At 44.9% G+C, this 16887-nt stretch overlaps 1 protein-coding gene across 2 annotated transcripts; it reads left to right on the forward strand.

Moving 5' to 3' along the window:
- The first annotated feature begins 1272 nt into the window (after positions 1-1272).
- Ankrd40 (ankyrin repeat domain 40) lies at positions 1273-14489 on the forward strand. Of its 2 annotated transcripts, none has more exons than XM_051158321.1 (5): positions 1273-1485; positions 7577-7725; positions 8045-8521; positions 12299-12480; positions 13331-13636. In XM_051158321.1, exons 1-5 carry the CDS (start codon positions 1352-1354, stop codon positions 13346-13348), a joined length of 960 nt encoding a protein of 319 aa, XP_051014278.1. In that variant the 5' UTR covers positions 1273-1351; the 3' UTR covers positions 13349-13636. The 2 variants fall into 2 exon arrangements, with proteins under 2 accessions (XP_051014278.1, XP_051014277.1); XM_051158320.1 differs by lacking the exon at positions 13331-13636 and adding an exon at positions 13693-14489 and having other exon boundaries at positions 1275-1485.
- The last annotated feature ends 2398 nt before the right edge of the window (positions 14490-16887 follow it).

Consider the following 16887-nt stretch of genomic DNA (forward strand, 5'->3'; position numbering starts at 1 on the left):
CTCTACCTATATTTATCCCTTTCTATTTCATCTCCTCTTTGTTCAGGCCCTCCTCTCTGCCTCCCCAGGGCGTTTTCCTTAATCTTCTCAGCCCATCTGCAAAGTTCTTGCCAGTGCCACATCAGGAATCTCTCCAAGGCACCTGAGCTCAGCAAAACAATATTTTCTGTTTCTCCCACTGGGTGGTAAAACAGTGCCAACCGAGGCTCTGAGCCCCATTAGCTAGGTTAGGCAAGGAGTACTGCACACTGCTGTTTATGAACGCACCACAGCTCTACCCTCAGTGCCTAGGTTCAGGACCGAGATGACTAAGCACCCCTCCCCAGCCCGCCCCGTCTTTCTTTACAGCGCTTTCAGAGTAATAATTATAATTTATAAGATATAATGAGTTGCATTTTATGAACTATAAACAATGTTCATTTTCATGAAAGCCAAGTTAGAAGAATTTCTGTCTAAAAACGATAAGGGGTAAAACAATAAAACTGAAATAAATATTCTAGCCAAATGGTCCCAAGCACTGACAAAAATAAGAAAGAACAGTGTCATCTATCTCTGCAAATAATGGGCATATTATAGTAGGATCGTTTTCAGCGCATTTCCCGTCCTGCTGGGTAAAAATTGGCTCAGATAGAAAAAGAGCTACCCAAACTTGGGACAGTGGGGGTGGAAACCCACCAATTATTATTTTTTTTTTTTTTTTGGTTTTTCGAGACAGGGTTTCTCTGTGTAGCCTTGGCCATCCTGGACTCACTTTGTAGACCAGGCTGGCCTCGAACTCACAGCGATCCGCCCGCCTCTGCCTCCCGAGTGCTGGGATTAAAGGCGTGCGCCACCACGCCCGGCCCCCACCAATTATTTTTAATGCCTGCTAAACAGCCTGCTCCAGAGGATAAGGCTTTTCTGGCTCTCAAGCAAGTCGGGTCCCTCCGCCCCCCAACTATTCCGGTGTCTGTCCTCGCTGGAAACTGCTGGGTGGGAGGTCTAAAAATAGCCAGTGAATCACAGCAGATAATCCAGTGCGGTGGTTACATAAACAGCCGGCCGGGGCGGTGGGGCCGCGGGTCGGAACGAAAAATATCTGGGTCAATGTTGTCACAGTGAATAGGGTCCCCCGGAGCCGGCCTTCGGAGGCGCGGCGGGGGTGGAGGCCTGGGCCTGTGGGCCAGGAGCAGCTGGGGATCTGCCGGCGGGCGGGCGGGAGCACAAGGCCCCGGGCCGGGCGCGGGCGGAGGCGCGAGTGGGGCGGGTGAGCCCAGCGCTCCCTCCCCATGGCCCGGAGTGGGCCGCGGAGGCGGCGGCGGCGCTGACAGGCTCAGGGCGGGGCGGCCGGGGGCCCGGGGCCCTGGGGAAGATGAGCGCCCTCCTAGAGCAGAAGGAGCAGCAGGAGAGGCTGCGGGAGGCAGCGGCCTTGGGGGACATTCGGGAGGTGCAGAAACTGGTGGAAAGCGGGGTGGATGTGAACTCCCAAAATGAGGTCAACGGCTGGTAAGTGGCGAGCGGGGGAGGCCTAGGGTTCAGGGCCACTAGCTCGGGGCGTGGAGCAGTCATCAGTGACCCAGGGCGCCGGCTAAGGTGAAGCGGGGTACTTTTAAGGCCTCCCAGATTGTGCCCTTTCGAGACTAGCCCTGACCCAATTGCCTCGTGCAGACGGGGGCGCATCTTCCCCAGGTCATACCTTCTGTGGTCCACCGCGGACAGCGCCCTCGGGGACACTGGAGCCCACTCCACTCCCCGTGCGTGCCCCCTTGTTAGCTTGGCTCGAATGGTGGTAATGCTAGAGGCTTTGATTTCTCAGCGACTCTGCTCTGGATTTCATCAGGCTTGAGTTATTTTGCCCCGGGCGCTTCTGAAGAACACTTCGTGCAGAGATGAAAGCATAAGCAACCGATCAAATGCCAATCTTAAAACCAGCACGATTTCTTTAGCCAAGACCAGGAAAAAAGAAACAAGAACTACAAAACCCCACCACTTGCATAATAATTTTGCCTCTGTTGTTTCAATACAACAGTGGTTTGCTGTTGCCTCTTGAGAAGAGACTCATTTGTTTGCCCTGTAGTGCTTTGTTTTCTTAGTACAATTTCCAATAGAGAGTTTTACCCAAGGCTTTAGATGTCTAATTGTAGATGGCCTCCTTCCCAATTAAATATGGAAGCAATCTGTCTGTCTGTCTGTCTCTCTCTCTCTCTCTGTTTTTTGTTTGTTTGTTTGTTTGTTTTGTTTGTTTTTTGGGACAGAGTTTCCTTGTGTAGCAGCCCTGGCTGTCCTGGAACTCTTCTTTGTAGACCAGGCTGGCTTCCAACTCACAGAGATCCTCCTGCCTCTGCTTCCTGAGTGCTGGGTTTAAAGGTGTGTGCCACCATGCCTGACTAAGGAATCTCATTTTAAGATGTGATCAAGTCTTCGGTTTCAAGTAACTGAATGTGGTATTATTCTACCCCTTTTGGAATTTACATTTAAATTTTTATTTAATTCAAGTAATGTTTTGTTTGGTTTTGGTTTGGTTTGGTTTGGTTTGGTTTTTGGAGACAGGGTTTCTCTGTGTAGCCTTGGCTGTCCTGGACTCACTTTGTAGACCAGGCTGGCCTTGAACTCACAGCGATCTGCCTGCCTCTGCCTCTCTGAGTGCTGGGATTAAAGGTGTGCGCCACCACGCCCGGCCTAATTCAAGTAATGTTTAACTAGTCTCTTGGGCTAGTTTAAAGTTAAAATGAGTTTGAAGCCCCCATCGCTATTCCCCTATAAATCCAGCCATACATTTTGGAACTGAAAGGGCACTGGAAATCATTTGAGTCCCAGACAATGCTTGCCCTGGTCGCCCAGTTGTTACTATCATATCAGAGTCATACCTGGTGTACTTTCTGAGAAATCTACCAGACTCCTTACCATAGAGAAACTAGCCCAGACAGCTGTCCACAGCCACGGGACAGCGGACACTACTTTCTTGACTTGAAATGTTTGCAATTAAAACACTCGTAGTTGTGTTTGCAGTTAAAACACCCGTAGTTGTGTTTGCCTTGCCCTGGTGTCCAAGTGTGAATTTCTGTGTTGGCACTGGGAGGCAGTGCTTTATAGCGCAATGAGCTGCAGGTTGCTGCAGGTTCTGCCTGCCTAGCTGTGTGTGGTCTTGTCTGAGCTACTTCCCTTTCCAGTTATTTCAGAAGGATTGTTAGCGTTTATTGAGATGAAGGATAGTAAGTCGCGACCACTCATTGAGCACGCTCTGGCACAGGATGTGCTTTCAAGCCGTTGACCTGGCTCCCAACTCTCTGGGGATATAAGTTATTGTCCTTTTCTCCATTTTAAAGATTAAGAACCATCCAATTTTCAAACCGTCCCTAAATTACTAAATTTGGTATTTCATTAGTCTACATGACCGTTAGCCTTCAAGTAACTGGTAGAGCTGGAAACGAGTCCAGCACTGAGCCCTCAGCACCATGCCTGCCATGTGAGTGTCAGGTGAGTCTGAAGTCACGTGAGGAGGCTTGGCAAAGAGGAAATTCTAACTCCAGTCGATTCAGTCCAAGAGGGGATTACTAGATTTCCTTTATCCCGCCTTAGGCTCTTGGCCTAGTGCTTTGAGTCCGTCTCATCTCAGCCTCTTCTAGGACCAGGGCACAGCACACTGTCCTTGGTCCCTGTCTTTCCTTCACACACCACAAACCATCAGCCATTCTGCTGCCGCCGTGTTCAGATAGCATCTGCCTACCTCTCACAAGCTCTTTGGCGGCACCGTCACACAGAGCCACCACAGTTTATCTTGTGAGACAGGGGCATAGTATTGGTCCTAGTCTCCTTGCTATACTGCAGCCGTCACCCTGACTTAGACGTGGATTACTTCACTCAAAGTCCTCATTACCTCCATGTTATTCTGAGAAGAAGCCAGTTTCCACTCCTGTGCTTGACCTTTGAGCCTCATGTCTTGAGATTTGCTTCCTTACTCACTTCTTTCCATTCCCCTGGCCTCCGAGAACAACAGTAAAGCCCCAGTTCTAGACTTTTGCATTTTGCCTTCCCTCTTGTCTAGAGAGCTTTTCATCCATATGCCCATGGTTTGCTCTCTGTCCTCTTTCAGATCCCAGCTTAGATGTTAGCTTCATGGTAAGACTTTTCCTTGTCTGTCAGTTTAAAACTGCAACTCCCTCCCAACCCCTGCCATTCCCTAATCTCTTGCTCTGTTCCCTATAACACTTATATTCACTTAGCACACTACATAATTTGCTTATTTGTTTGCTAAATGAGTGATGAATGTTCACAATAGTAGGCCTTTCTTTCTTTTTCTTCTTTTTGGTTTTTTCAAGGCAAACCTTGTTTGTCCGGAACTTGCTTTGTAGACCAGGTTGGCTTCGAACTCACAGAGATCTGCCTACCTCTGCCTCCCAGAGTCCTGAGATTATAGGCATGCACCACCTCACCGGGCTTAGTAGGTTTTTCCTCTTTCTTTCTTTCCTTGTTTCTTTCTTTTTTTGTTTCTTTCTTTTTAGACTTGGCCTTGCTATGTTGCCTGGCCTGGCCTTAACTCCTGTCCTCAAAGTTACCTTCTTCCTACCCGAGTCTACTGAGTAGTTGGGGCTATAGGCAAACCCCACTGTACCCAGCTCCTCAGGGGGTATTTTGAAGATTAAATGAGTTCAGCCTTTAGAACAATGCCCAAGATGTAAAGTATTATGTTTGTGTTAGCTATTGTTATTTTCTTCTTATTAGGCAACATGTTGGGAGACATATAAAATTACCCTGGAAAACAGCCAACTCTTTCCAACATTGGAAACTAGGCTGTGACTGCTTTCAGTTCTTGGTTGCTCAGTAACCACAGTTTCAGCAGTGATGAATGATGCCTGGTTGATGAATGATGCCCAAAGCCTCTGGTCTAAAATACTTCCCAGCCCTAATGGGATAGTCTGACTGCAAATGTAGAGTTTAAAGAGTTGAGGTTCAAAAATAGAGTTTCCACATCAATTGTAATTCAAGTGTCATGTGTCCCCTTTGGCCCTAGAAACAAGCATAATGGTTTATGAAGAAGTTGAAAATACTGCCTGGCTGCAATGGTTGTGAGTTCTAGCTGCTCATAGTCACTCGACTCTGGTGGTACTCTAATTACGGCAGCTGGTTCGCCTCGGGGCCTCTCTGACCCACTCCCAATGAGTTACTCGCTCACTCTCCAGCTTGCCATGGATGAGCAACTTACCACTAGCAAGCAAGAACTTCTTTCCAAAAGGGAATATACTTTTTTTTTTTCCTTAGCCTGAGCCTTTCATTTTTGGGTACTCATTTATTGTAATTATTCACTTTTCAAGCTTATGCCACAGACATCTCCATACAAACAAACTCTGAGCTGCAATTTCCTCAGAATCAAGGAACATTTGGATCTCTCTATCCTAAACAATGTCCATTTTATCCTAGGTTCACTAAGTGATAAGAAATAAGCACTTGGGCTGGAGATGAAGCTCAAGGGTAGAGTGCTTGCCTAATGTGAGGTCATTGTTTCAGTCTCTGGTACCACACATGCGCGTGTGCGCGCGCACACACACAAGCATCTGTATATGTCAGGTAGATCCTTCTGTTCACCCTCTGCTGGGGATGTGCTCAGTGAGGAAGCACTTGCCTAGCATGTGTGAGGCCCTGGGTTGTCGCATCACAAAATAATTTTAAAGGCCTCTTCTCCATTTTTTCCACATGGCCAGTCATTTTTTGTCAAAGAGAACACTAAAGGCACCTGGATGGTGAATGATGGTATGGACTGTCGCTTTGAAATGTTTGTGGCTCCCTCCCAGTCATTCAAGCTAGAGTTCCCTAAGTCATTAATGTAAAGGTATACAAAGCAAATCAGCTTCTCCTGGAATGAACTAAACATTACAGATAGGTGCACTTCCCAGGTGAGTGGTCTCTGCTGAGCCTCTGTGTGTTCATTATCTCATCTGGGTTTGGCTATAAGGTCTGGAGATGCTTATCTTGGTTAAATTAGAGTTGGTGAGTATTATGTTCAAAATGGGGAATGAGTGAGGAGAGAATGAGTTCAAAATGGGAAAAAAAGTATTTTCCTTCCATAATACGCATTCTGCTGTGTGCCTGAGGATGCAACTTCTGTTAAGATGGCATTTTTGAGGGGTGCTCATTAAATTTGTATTCAATGTCAAAGTAACAGTCCTTTGGACTGTTGAGCACCTCTGTGTATACAATATTAAGTAGTTTTGCTTAAGTGAGGCTGTTCCGGAAGGAGAGTCTGTTCTTGAAGCACTTTGGCTGTTGATGGCCTCGTTTTCGGTGTCTCCAGAGTACAAAGGATGTATGCAGGGTCTCACTAGAGGAGGATATGTTTGTAGCCTTCTGGAGACATTGAGAAAAGGCAGCATTTTGGAAAATGGAAGTTTGGAAATCATATATGTGCGTAGGCGTGTGTAGAAAAGGGAATAAGCAGCTAAGACTGATGCAGTCGTCCCTGCTGTGGTAACGATAGACACAGCAGAGGAGCTGCAGATAGGAGATAGCTCCTGGTAGAGCGGCGTCCTGAAGTGTCATTGCACTGAAGAGCCTGGGGTTAATTGATGTTTCTTGTGGACTAGAAATTAAAACTTTATTTATTTTGCAGTGCTAGGCTTGAACCCAGGTAGGCTTTGTGCATTCTAGGCAAGCACTTAACCACTGCGTTACAGCTCCAGCCCCGAGAATGAAATTTAAAAATATTAAAATATTCTTACTGGGGATTGGGGGGTGGGGGTGTCTCTACGTAGCTTTGTCTGGCCTGGAACTCACTATGTAGACCAGGCTGTCCTTAAGATGGACAGAGATCAGGTGGTGTAAGCCTGTAATCCCAGCACTTGGGGAGCCAGAGGCAGGCAGATTGCTGTGAGTTTGAGGCCAGCAAAGTGACCACAAAGCCAGTCCAGGACAGCCAAGGCTACACAGAGAAACCCTGTCTCAGAAAACAAACAACAACAACAAAACAAAAACACACAAAAATTTACAAAGATCTGCCTGCTTCTGCTTCCCAAATGCTGGGATTAAAGGTCTGTGCCACCATTCTTGGGTATATTAATATATTTTTTAAAAGATTTATTTATTTATTATGTACACAGTGTTTTGCCTGCATATGTGCCCGTATGCCTAAAGAGGGCACCAGATATTATTATAGATAGTTGTGAGCCACCATGTGGTTGCTGGGAATTGAACTCAGAACCTCTGGAAGAGCAACCAGTGATCTTAACCTCTGAGCCATCTCTCTAGCCCCTATATTAATATTTTGATCATCTGCTTTATAAAATGAAAAATTGAAATTGCTGACCTGACTTCTGAGTTCTAGCTGATGTCTAATAAGCTTGTGTATATTTATCTACTGATATTTATAATTTGAAATATTTTTGTTGTTGTTTTGTTTTGTTTTTTGAGACAGATTCTCTCTGTGTAGCCTTGGCTGTTCTGGACTTGCTTTGTAGACCAGGCTGGCCTTGAACTCACAGCGATCCACCTGCCTCTGCCTCCCAAATGCTGGGATTAAAGGTGTACACCACCACGCCTGGCTAATTTGAAATCTTGAATCACCTTTTCTCTTTTTCAGTCATTCTTTCTCCTTTCTTTGGAACAGGACCTGTTTACACTGGGCCTGTAAACGAAACCATGGGCAGGTGGTCTCTTACCTGCTAAAATCAGGAGCGGACAGAGAGATTCTGACAACCAAAGGAGAAATGCCAGTGCAGTTAACATCAAGGAGAGAAATCAGGAAGATTATGGGAGGTGAGTCTAAGATGTATTATTGGCCACATTGATGCTGACCAAATAACTGGTCTTATTTTTTTACTATGTCAAGGTTGTAATTCCATTTTTTCCCAAGGAGGCCAATATTATAAGTTTTTGTTTTGTTTTGTTTTTATTTTGTAAAATTGAAAACAGTAGTAAAAATGGTAGTCATAAACCTAATGAAATGTTGTTTTCTCTTTTGACCTGAAGAGGCAGTAAGTCCTGACCAAAGTGTTTGCCGCGTTTCAGCTGACACTAGCTCTCACTGTGCTCGTTTCTTATTAAGTTTTATGTTCTGTATTTTTCTATTTTTAAGTGGAAGAAGCTGATGATGACGAGTTCCCCCAGCTGAAGAAGGAGTCAGAACTGCCCTTTGTTCCCAACTATCTGGCCAACCCACCCTTCCCTTTCATCTATACCCCTGCAGCAGAAGACTCCACCCAGCTGCAGAATGGGGGTCCCTCCACACCTCCAGCATCACCCCCTGCAGATGGCTCGCCTCCATTGCTTGCCCCCACAGAACCCTCTCTGCTAGGGGCCTTTCCTAGGGACCACACCTCTTTGGCACTGGTTCAGAATGGTGATATTTCTGCCCCCTCTGCCATGCTCAGAACACCAGAAAGCACAAAACCTGGTCCTGTCTGTCAGCCACCAGTGAGTCAGAACCGCTCCCTGTTCTCTGTCCCATCCAAGCCACCTGTGTCTCTGGAGCCACAAAATGGGACATATGCAGGACCAGCGCCAGCATTCCAGCCGTTTTTCTTCACCGGAGCATTTCCATTTAATATGCAAGGTAACACTTTAGCAGCAAGCAGCCTCAGCAACAGGAGACTGAAGATTATTTGTTTGTTTAGTTAGGGTATACTTATAGAACTAGGAGAAAGTTACAAGACCTGCCTAAGGGACTCTCTTCACTCAATATTCATAAACTGTATACTTTTACCTTAAAATAGGAAAATATGTTCCTTTTCTACCATTCCCAGGAACAAGAATTTTCTCATATGACTATAGTACAGGTGTTGAATTTAGAAAACACAATTTTGATTTAATATTGATTTAAACTGGTAGTCCATACTTAAATTCTGTCAGTTGTCTTAACAATAGATATTACACTTGGTTATTATGCCATTTTATTATTCTTTAATCTGAAACATACGCCATCCCTTTACCCTTTATTGTCTTGTTTTGTTTTGTTTTTCCAGACAGGGTTTTTCTGTGTAGCCTTGCCTGACCTGGACTCAATTTGTAGACCAGAGATCTGCCTGCCTCTGGCTCCCTGAGTGCTGGGATTACAGGTGTGTGCCACTACCTTCTTTCTTTTTTTTTAAAAGAAAGATGTATTCAGGCTAGGCGTGGTAGCATGGATCATGCCTTCAATCCCAGCATTCAGGATGCAGAGACAGGTGGATCTCTGTTGAGTTTGAGGCCAGCCTGGTATACATAATATGATCTAGGACAACCAGGGCTGTTACACAGAGAAACCCTGTCTCAAAAAAAAACAGAAAACAAAAAACAAATCAAAACAACAACAACAAAAACCACAGACAGAACTAGAGAGGAAGTATTATGGGGTTCAGCAGTTAAGACTACTTTCTACCCTTGCAGAGGACTCTGGTTCCATTCCCAATATCCACATTGTAGCTCACAGCTGTCTGTAACTCCAGTTCGAAGAGATCCAGTGCCTTCTGCATTATATACACATGATTCACATACATATATGTAGACAAAATATGTAAAATAAATACATCTTAAAAAAGATTAAATTTTTTTTAAAGTTTTTTTTTTTTTTTTTTTTAATGTAATGAGTGTTTTGCCTTCATGTACGTATGCCATATATATACAATGCCCTGAGAGGCTGAAGTGGGTGTCAGATCTCCTGGAACTAGAGTTGTAGACTGTATGAGCCACCTTCCGTGGGTACTTTGAACCAAATTCTGCTCTGGAAAAACAGCAAGTATTCTTAAAAGTTGACCCATCTTTCTAGCCTTTCCCCCTATTGTTCTTGACTCTATAATTTTGAAGGGCTCAGAGCAGTTATTTGGTGAAAATACGGCTTTCTGTCATTTCTTCTTTATTTATTACTTGGTATTATGCTATGAAAGGGACTTTGAGGGCCAGAGAGATGGCTCAGAGGTTGAGAGCACTGACTATTCTTCTGAAGGACCTGGGTTCAATTCCCAGCACACACATGGCAGCTCACAACTGTCTGTAACTCTAAGATCTGACACCCTCACACATACATACATACATACATACATGCATGCATGCATGCAAAACACCAATGTACATAAAACAAAATAAAGAAAGGGACTTTGAGTGACTGGAGAGATGGCTCAGTGGTTAAGAACACTCTTCAGAGGACCTGGGTTCAATTCCTACCACCCACATGGCAGCTCACAACTGTCTGTAACTCCAGTTTGGACGAAAAATAAAATAAAAACAAATCTCACTAGAAAAGGACTTTTCTTTCTCATTTATAGACATATAAACTTGTGATTTTTTTTTCTGGTATGGGTGTTTTGCCTGCATGTATGTCTGAATACTATGTCCAGAAGAGGGCATTGGGTTTCCTGGAATGAGTTACAGATAGTTGTGGACCACCATGTGGATTCTGGAAATTGGACCTAGGTCCTCTGGAAGAGTAGCCAGTGCTCTTAACTGCTGAGCCATCTCTGCAGCCTGGACTCATGATTCATATTGTATTTAGTGTGTTGTAATTAGATGCAGTCATTCTTTTGATAGTCAGATTGTTCCTGACTTAGCCAGTGGGAACCCCTTCAAGCTAGTTCTTATATCCTGTGGACACATCCTCAGTATTCTTGGAACACATCCTTATTTCTAGTGCAACAACATGTTTCTGATTTATACTGTCATTCTTCCCACACCAACACTGCAATCTGCCGTTTCTCCTAGGAGTTCTGGGTCTTTTGGGTAGAAAATTAGATTTAGAAGCCAGGATGTGGGCACTAGGTGTCCTCGCTGTTATAGGTGTAACAGTTCTAGGCTTAGTTAGAGACTAAGAAAAAGGAAAACCATGGACGTGAAGAGGAGACAGGAGAAAGGAAGGAAGCAAATATTTATATATACATGTTTGTATATGTATAATACATTGTTCACATATACATATTCATATGTGTATTTCTTTGTGTGTGCTTATTTTAATTTTTTGTTCTTTTGGCAGGATCTTTTTTTTTAAATAATTTATTTATTTTACTTGCATTGGCGTTTTGCCTACATATATTTCTGTGTGAGCTTGTTGGATCCCCTGGAACTAGAGTTCCAGACAGTTGTGAGCTGCCATGTGGGTGCCAGGAATTGAACTCAGGACCTCTGGAAGAGCAGCCAGTGCTCTTAACTGCTGAGCCATCTCTCCAGCTCCCTTTTGGCAGGATCTTACTATGTAGTTCCGCCTGGTCCAAAACTTACTATGTAGAACAAGCTAGTGTTGAGTTCATAGAGATCCACCTATTTCTGCCTCCCAAATGGTAGGATTAAAGTAATGTACCACCATGCCTGGCTATTTGTATCATTTTAAGAACATTGGAGACCACAAGTTTGTACACATAACTCTTAATTCCAGTAAATCCATAGAGTCTGCTGTACACGTTTCCTTTTCACCTACAATTAACTTACTTCCTAGTTTTGAAAACCCCATACTCTACCTGCTAATATTGGTGACCCATGGTGCTGTGAGGGACCCATACTTTAAGAGCAAGTCAGAATCTCCAAATGTGTGTAAATACTTGGCTTGAGTCATCTTGACACCGGGCTTGGCATATAAAGGCGGAGTGCTTTAAACCCTGACTCATGAGCAGCAGTGCTACTCTTATTAAGGTGCAGTGTTTCAAGTCACATTTAGATTTAAATTTGTTGTTGTCCCTTGCTGTTTTGATTTGGTGGTGGTTTTTTGTTTTGTTTTGTTTTTTGTTGTTGTTCTGTTTTTGTTAATTGATTTGGGTACATAGCTTAGGCTGGCCTGGAACTCACTATGTAGACCAGGCTGGCCTTGAACTCACAGAGATCTGCTTGTCTCTGCCTCCTGAGTAGCTAGGATGAATTGTTTTGGTGTTTTGAGACAATGTCTCACTAAGTAGTTCAGGCTGTCCTGAAACCTGTTGTCCTTCTCTCTCCACCTCCTGTTACTGGATTATAAGCATGTGATGCAACCCATGCCTGGCTCCTTTACGTCTTTATTTTAAAGAGTGTTGTATTGCCTAAGTGACTTTAGAATTGTTGAATCCTGTCAGAGTTACTCATGTACCACATTTTGCCTTCCTTCTTTCTGACCTTCTTCTTCTTTCCCTACTCATGTATACTTGGTACTCAAACCCTTCGGGAGTCTTTTCCTCCTTTCGTCCAGGCACCGAGATTAGTGACCCTCATAGAACTAGGGTGGCTGCTCCTGCCTCTTTTGCTTGGAGAACTATGGCGGAGAAGGCAGAGCCAGAAAGGATGTAAATAAACCCTACTGAGTGGCCTAGGGTTTCTTAGTGAGTGATGCAGCCTTACATTACATGCACCGTGCTATACCAAGCTCTGTGTTACCATCTCTCTCTGTGTGTCTTTCTAGAGCTGGTACTCAAGGTAAGGATTCAGAACCCATCTCTTCGAGAAAATGATTTTATTGAAATTGAACTAGATCGGCAGGAGCTCACCTACCAGGAACTGCTCAGAGTGAGCTGCTGTGAGCTGGGTGTTCATCCAGACCAAGTGGAAAAGATCAGAAAGTTACCCAATACTCTGTTAAGAAAGGTAAGAGAAGTCTGTCAGTACAAGTGACTCTGTTTGCATTTGGAACGTACCTAACTTCTTCCTTGGTTAGTGAGTCACCGTTGAAGGGAAAGCCAGTAGAAGAGAACTAAGGAGACTGAGGCTAGAGCCCAGTGCTAAAGCACGCGCTTGTCATGGGCAAGGTGCCAACCTAAATTTTTTTGTTTGGTTTTTTTTTTTTTTTTTCAAAGCAGAGTCTCTCTGTGTAGCCTTGGCTGTCCTAGACTTGCTTTGTAGACCAGGTTGGCCTCGAACTCACAGAGATCCGCCTGCCTCTGCCTCCCAAGTGTTGGGATTAAAGGTATGTGCCACCACGCCCGGCTTGCTAACTAAATGTAATCCACGAGCTTTTTTTCCCTTTGTCTAAGCCACAGAGACCCTGGTTTACTTGCTCTTTTGTTTATTTATTTTGAGACAGAGTTTTGATGTGTAGCTCTAGCTGGCTTGGTATTTGTTGTGTGTCCCAGGCCAGCATTAGACTTATGGGAGTGCTCCTGCCTCTGCCTTTGCTGGGATTAAAGGTGTGAGCTACCACAGTCTAATACACTGACATTATTGAAGGTTGGATGATAGCAGGATGTTACATGGGCCTGTTTCACTTGTTCCCATGGTGACCTGTGGGCTTGCCTTAGTGCTCTGCTAGGGTATGCGCTATATATGATGAGATGAGGCCCACCTGGGCATCTGTGTGACCCTCCAGCCAGCTATGGGTTCTCCAGCATCAAGTTTCTGGCTTCTCTAAGTTCCTGAGGAAAACTGATGCCCACCTGCCTGATCCTTTAGGGTGTTCTCATCATGTAGCAGACCGTTACTGCTTTCTCCATATTGTCAGGTTGCACATGGGGACTGATGACCACTTAGCTGCCTCAGGGATTTCATTTTCCTTGTAGATTGAAGATGGACCAAAATACTGGCATCAACACAACCCACAAAACATAGACACAAACTGTTTCTATTAATCTGTTGCTCTAGGCTGGCAAGATGGGTAAAGGTACTTACTGCCAAGCCTGATGACCCGAGTTTTGTCCCGGGGCCCCATGTGGTAGAAGGAGAGAACCAGTTCCCACAGGTTGTCTTCTGACCTCCACCCGTGCATCACGACACAAACATGTCACACTGAATAAATAAATAAACAAATAAAGGAGTTAACTAAATGAAAAGAAAAATTTAATCCATTCCCCTGTTTTATTTTAGGACAAAGATGTTGCCCGACTCCAGGATTTCCAGGAGCTGGAGCTGGTTCTGATGATGAGTGAGAATAATTTTCTGTTCAGAAATGCTGCATCCACACTGACTGAGAGGCCTTGCTACAACCGGAGAGCTTCAAAACTGACATACTAATGCAGCAGGGACTTTATTACTGAGTATTGTGACAGTATGTGTCACCTCTGGGCCAAAGGACAAGCCATTGATCCCAAAGCCTCAGATGCCCACCAGGGCCCCTGGTGCCACTGCGTAGTGTACACTAACATCCTGCCTCAGCAGGTGGGAACCCCAACCCCCAGCAGCGGTGCCACTCTTCCAAGCCTCTTGGTGCACAATAAACCTATTGCTGAATCTTTGAACAGCTGAAAAGTAGTCTTGAGGGGCAGAAGCCGAAGGTACGATAGCCGGTGTTATATGTGCAGAATCTAGAGAGCTGTGGAAGCAGCAGCTGAGAGCGGACCTATTTCTAGCCACTCGTGTTGACAGTGCACCTGAAGGGCCCGGTGCACTTCTCTTGGTGTTGCATGCTCATGAAGCTCCTGAAATTTTGAACTGACTAGGGAGGAGGACTGAGGAAAGAAAGCACAGGTGCTGGACAAAGGGAATCTGGTGTGACCTGTGGCTGTGAGGTTTCATATAGCGTATTTATAAATGTTACTCAGGTTTAAAGTATTTAAAAATATAGTTACCTAATTGTAAATAGGCTGTTAACCAAAAGAGCTTCCCCTCCCCCAGTTTTCTTTTGTGACCACTCACGACTGCTCCTGTCTCAGAACAGTCACCTTTGCATCTCCTCCCCTCCACAGTCACTAGAGGGCTCTCTAATGCTTTCTAAGGGAGCCACTACCTTTTTACTCTGAGGCAGTTCCTGTCATCCTTGTTTAATTGCACCATTCAAGAAGAGCACAAACTGCTGGTCTGCGTCCACCACTCCCACTTCCCACCAGAAATGAAAAGCAGTTTTTGAGCCTGAATTTGTTGCTGTTTTAATGGTTATTGTGGGAAACTGAACTAAAGGAGTTAGCGTCTTTATTTTTGTATCAAAGATAAAGGTTATTTTGGAAATTATTAGGATTTTTACATAACTCTGAAATCTGTTGCTTTTGTAAACAAATTGTTCAATCTTAGGAATCCCCCTGTCACCTCCACAGTCAGTTGTGAGCACCTGACTAGACTCTGGAGCATGGTGTACGAATCTTTTCCAAGCGTGCAGTCAGAGAGTCTCCCCCGCCTCGGCATCAGTAAAGTTGAGAAGCCTCCGTTTGCTGAAACAAACAGCTTACCTTTAGAAACAGGACCTGGCCCACAGGTGAGCAGGAGACAGGGCTGGAGCAGCTGTCGGCGAGGATCCCTGCTGTCTTAAGCTTTTGCCCCATAGTGCCTATATTTTCCAAAGAACCTTCACCTCCTGACTATTAGTTTTCTTAGCACACTGCAGTTGAGCGAAAACACGCAGGTGTCAGTGGAAGAGAATGCTGCGCTGAGGTTATGGCCTCCGCTGCCGCTTGAGTGGCAAGGTGAGGTTCAGGTGTTCTTCAGGGCCAGCTTCTTGGCATCACTGTGTAGTGACTGGATCGTACCGCCCCTGGTACAGCTGGCAACTTCCCCTTGTAGAGTGTTTGCATAGCAGAACAGCGGTTGCTCATCACCTCTTCCCCAAGTGCTTTAATGAAGGGCCCTCCCTTGTGTTCCAACCACTCAGAAACCACTTTATCTAGATGTTCTAACCTTTTTTTCCTTCTAATTTGCTTTGAAAAAAAAAAACTTCCTTTACTGATACAAATAAGTGTGATTCTATCTTGGAAGAAATAAATTCAGTATTAATTCATGTCTAAATTACTGGGGTTCAAACTCCTTCAGCCACCCCAATTGATTAGAGATCCTGAGAAACAGTAGAGACCAGCTGGGAGGTGGGCTACAGAAGACTGCATGAGAACTCAGAAGCAGAGTGACCAAAGGTCTTGGTGTCCCAAGTAACTTTGCCAGCTGCCCTGTCCTTTGCAGAAGTACTGTGGTCAGTGTCTCGGGCAGTGGGTTGAATCTGCACAGTTGCTCTTAGATGAGTTTGAAGTCTTAATCTATGCATTCAGAGAAATATTTTTATATGCTTTGTGTAATTTATACCAAGGGAGTTTCTTTTGAGCTTTGTTAACTGAATGCACCCCCCCCCCACTGCATATTTAAAGCATGTGTTCACACTGTGTGTAAACATTCACGGAAGACTTTTCCTTGTGTGTTGTTGACTCTTCAAACATAACAGATATTATTAAAATTAAATGTTAACTGGCCAAGCCCATTTTCTCTCATTTTGCCCTGGTAAACAGCACTGAATTCTAACCTCAGAGGGTTCAAATGGCCCTAAAGACCCATGGGGCTGGCACAGTGGAGGAAAATAAGGAGGACCAGCTCCCTAGCTGAGCCACCTCCACCCCATCGCTGCTGCTGGTCCCCTGTCACCCCTCAATAGCATCAGGAGATGGATTCTGTGTGGCATCTTCCCTCCCAGTTCACAGCAGCCGCTTGGTTTCCCTGGAGTCACCAAGCCAGCTAGATAGAGGTCATTCCCCCATTAGGCACATTTTTTGATTATCCTATTTATTTGATACAACGGAGCCTCCCCTTTGGGCTCTCAGCATCTGTCATGGCCTCAGTGAGTACAGAAGCGAACTCCCAAGACAGGAGAGGAAACAGCCTCACACCTTCAGATCTTTAGCTGAGAAGGATGCTGAATGAATCTCCTGTTGGTTTAGGCCGCCTAGCGCCTCACAAAGCAGACGTCATGCCAAATTGGCCTAATAAATCAGAGAGCGCAGCAGAGACCTTTTCTTAGCACCAAGGAGAGGCAGAATAATTTGGGCATTTGTGCTTTCATACTTGCTCTGTCACAAGGATGGAAGTCACTTTCCATATACCCATAAACATCCTGGGCAGAAACAGCCTGCCCAAAGCAAGACAAAAAATGTGGTTATTAACCTTTAACAAATGGTCCTGCAGCATAGGCCAACCCAGGGCACACAGAAAAAGCAGATCAAAGGAGTCATCTCCTCAGTGACTGCCAAGCACTTAGGGTGGGGAAGAGAAATAGATGAGGGTGAGAAAGTGAGAGGGTGAGAGGAGATGGCGGAAGAGGTTCTTTTTAAGTGGAGTCCTGGTACCAGGTAGACTCTGATTGAAGAAAGTCAG

Source organism: Acomys russatus, chromosome 16 (assembly GCF_903995435.1).
Source record: "Acomys russatus chromosome 16, mAcoRus1.1, whole genome shotgun sequence".
NCBI classification, from domain to species: domain Eukaryota; kingdom Metazoa; phylum Chordata; class Mammalia; order Rodentia; family Muridae; genus Acomys; species Acomys russatus.

What these genes read in the sequence shown, in the direction of transcription:
- Ankrd40 (XM_051158320.1), top strand. Translation starts at nt 1,352, where the DNA reads ATGAGCGCCCTCCTAGAGCAGAAGGAGCAGCAGGAGAGGCTGCGGGAG. An exon ending in CAAAATGAGGTCAACGGCTG is followed by an intron (nt 1,486 to 7,576) that starts GTAAGTGGCGAG and finishes TCTTTGGAACAG; the next exon opens with GACCTGTTTACACTGGGCCT. An exon ending in ATTTCCATTTAATATGCAAG is followed by an intron (nt 8,522 to 12,298) that starts GTAACACTTTAG and finishes GTGTCTTTCTAG; the next exon opens with AGCTGGTACTCAAGGTAAGG.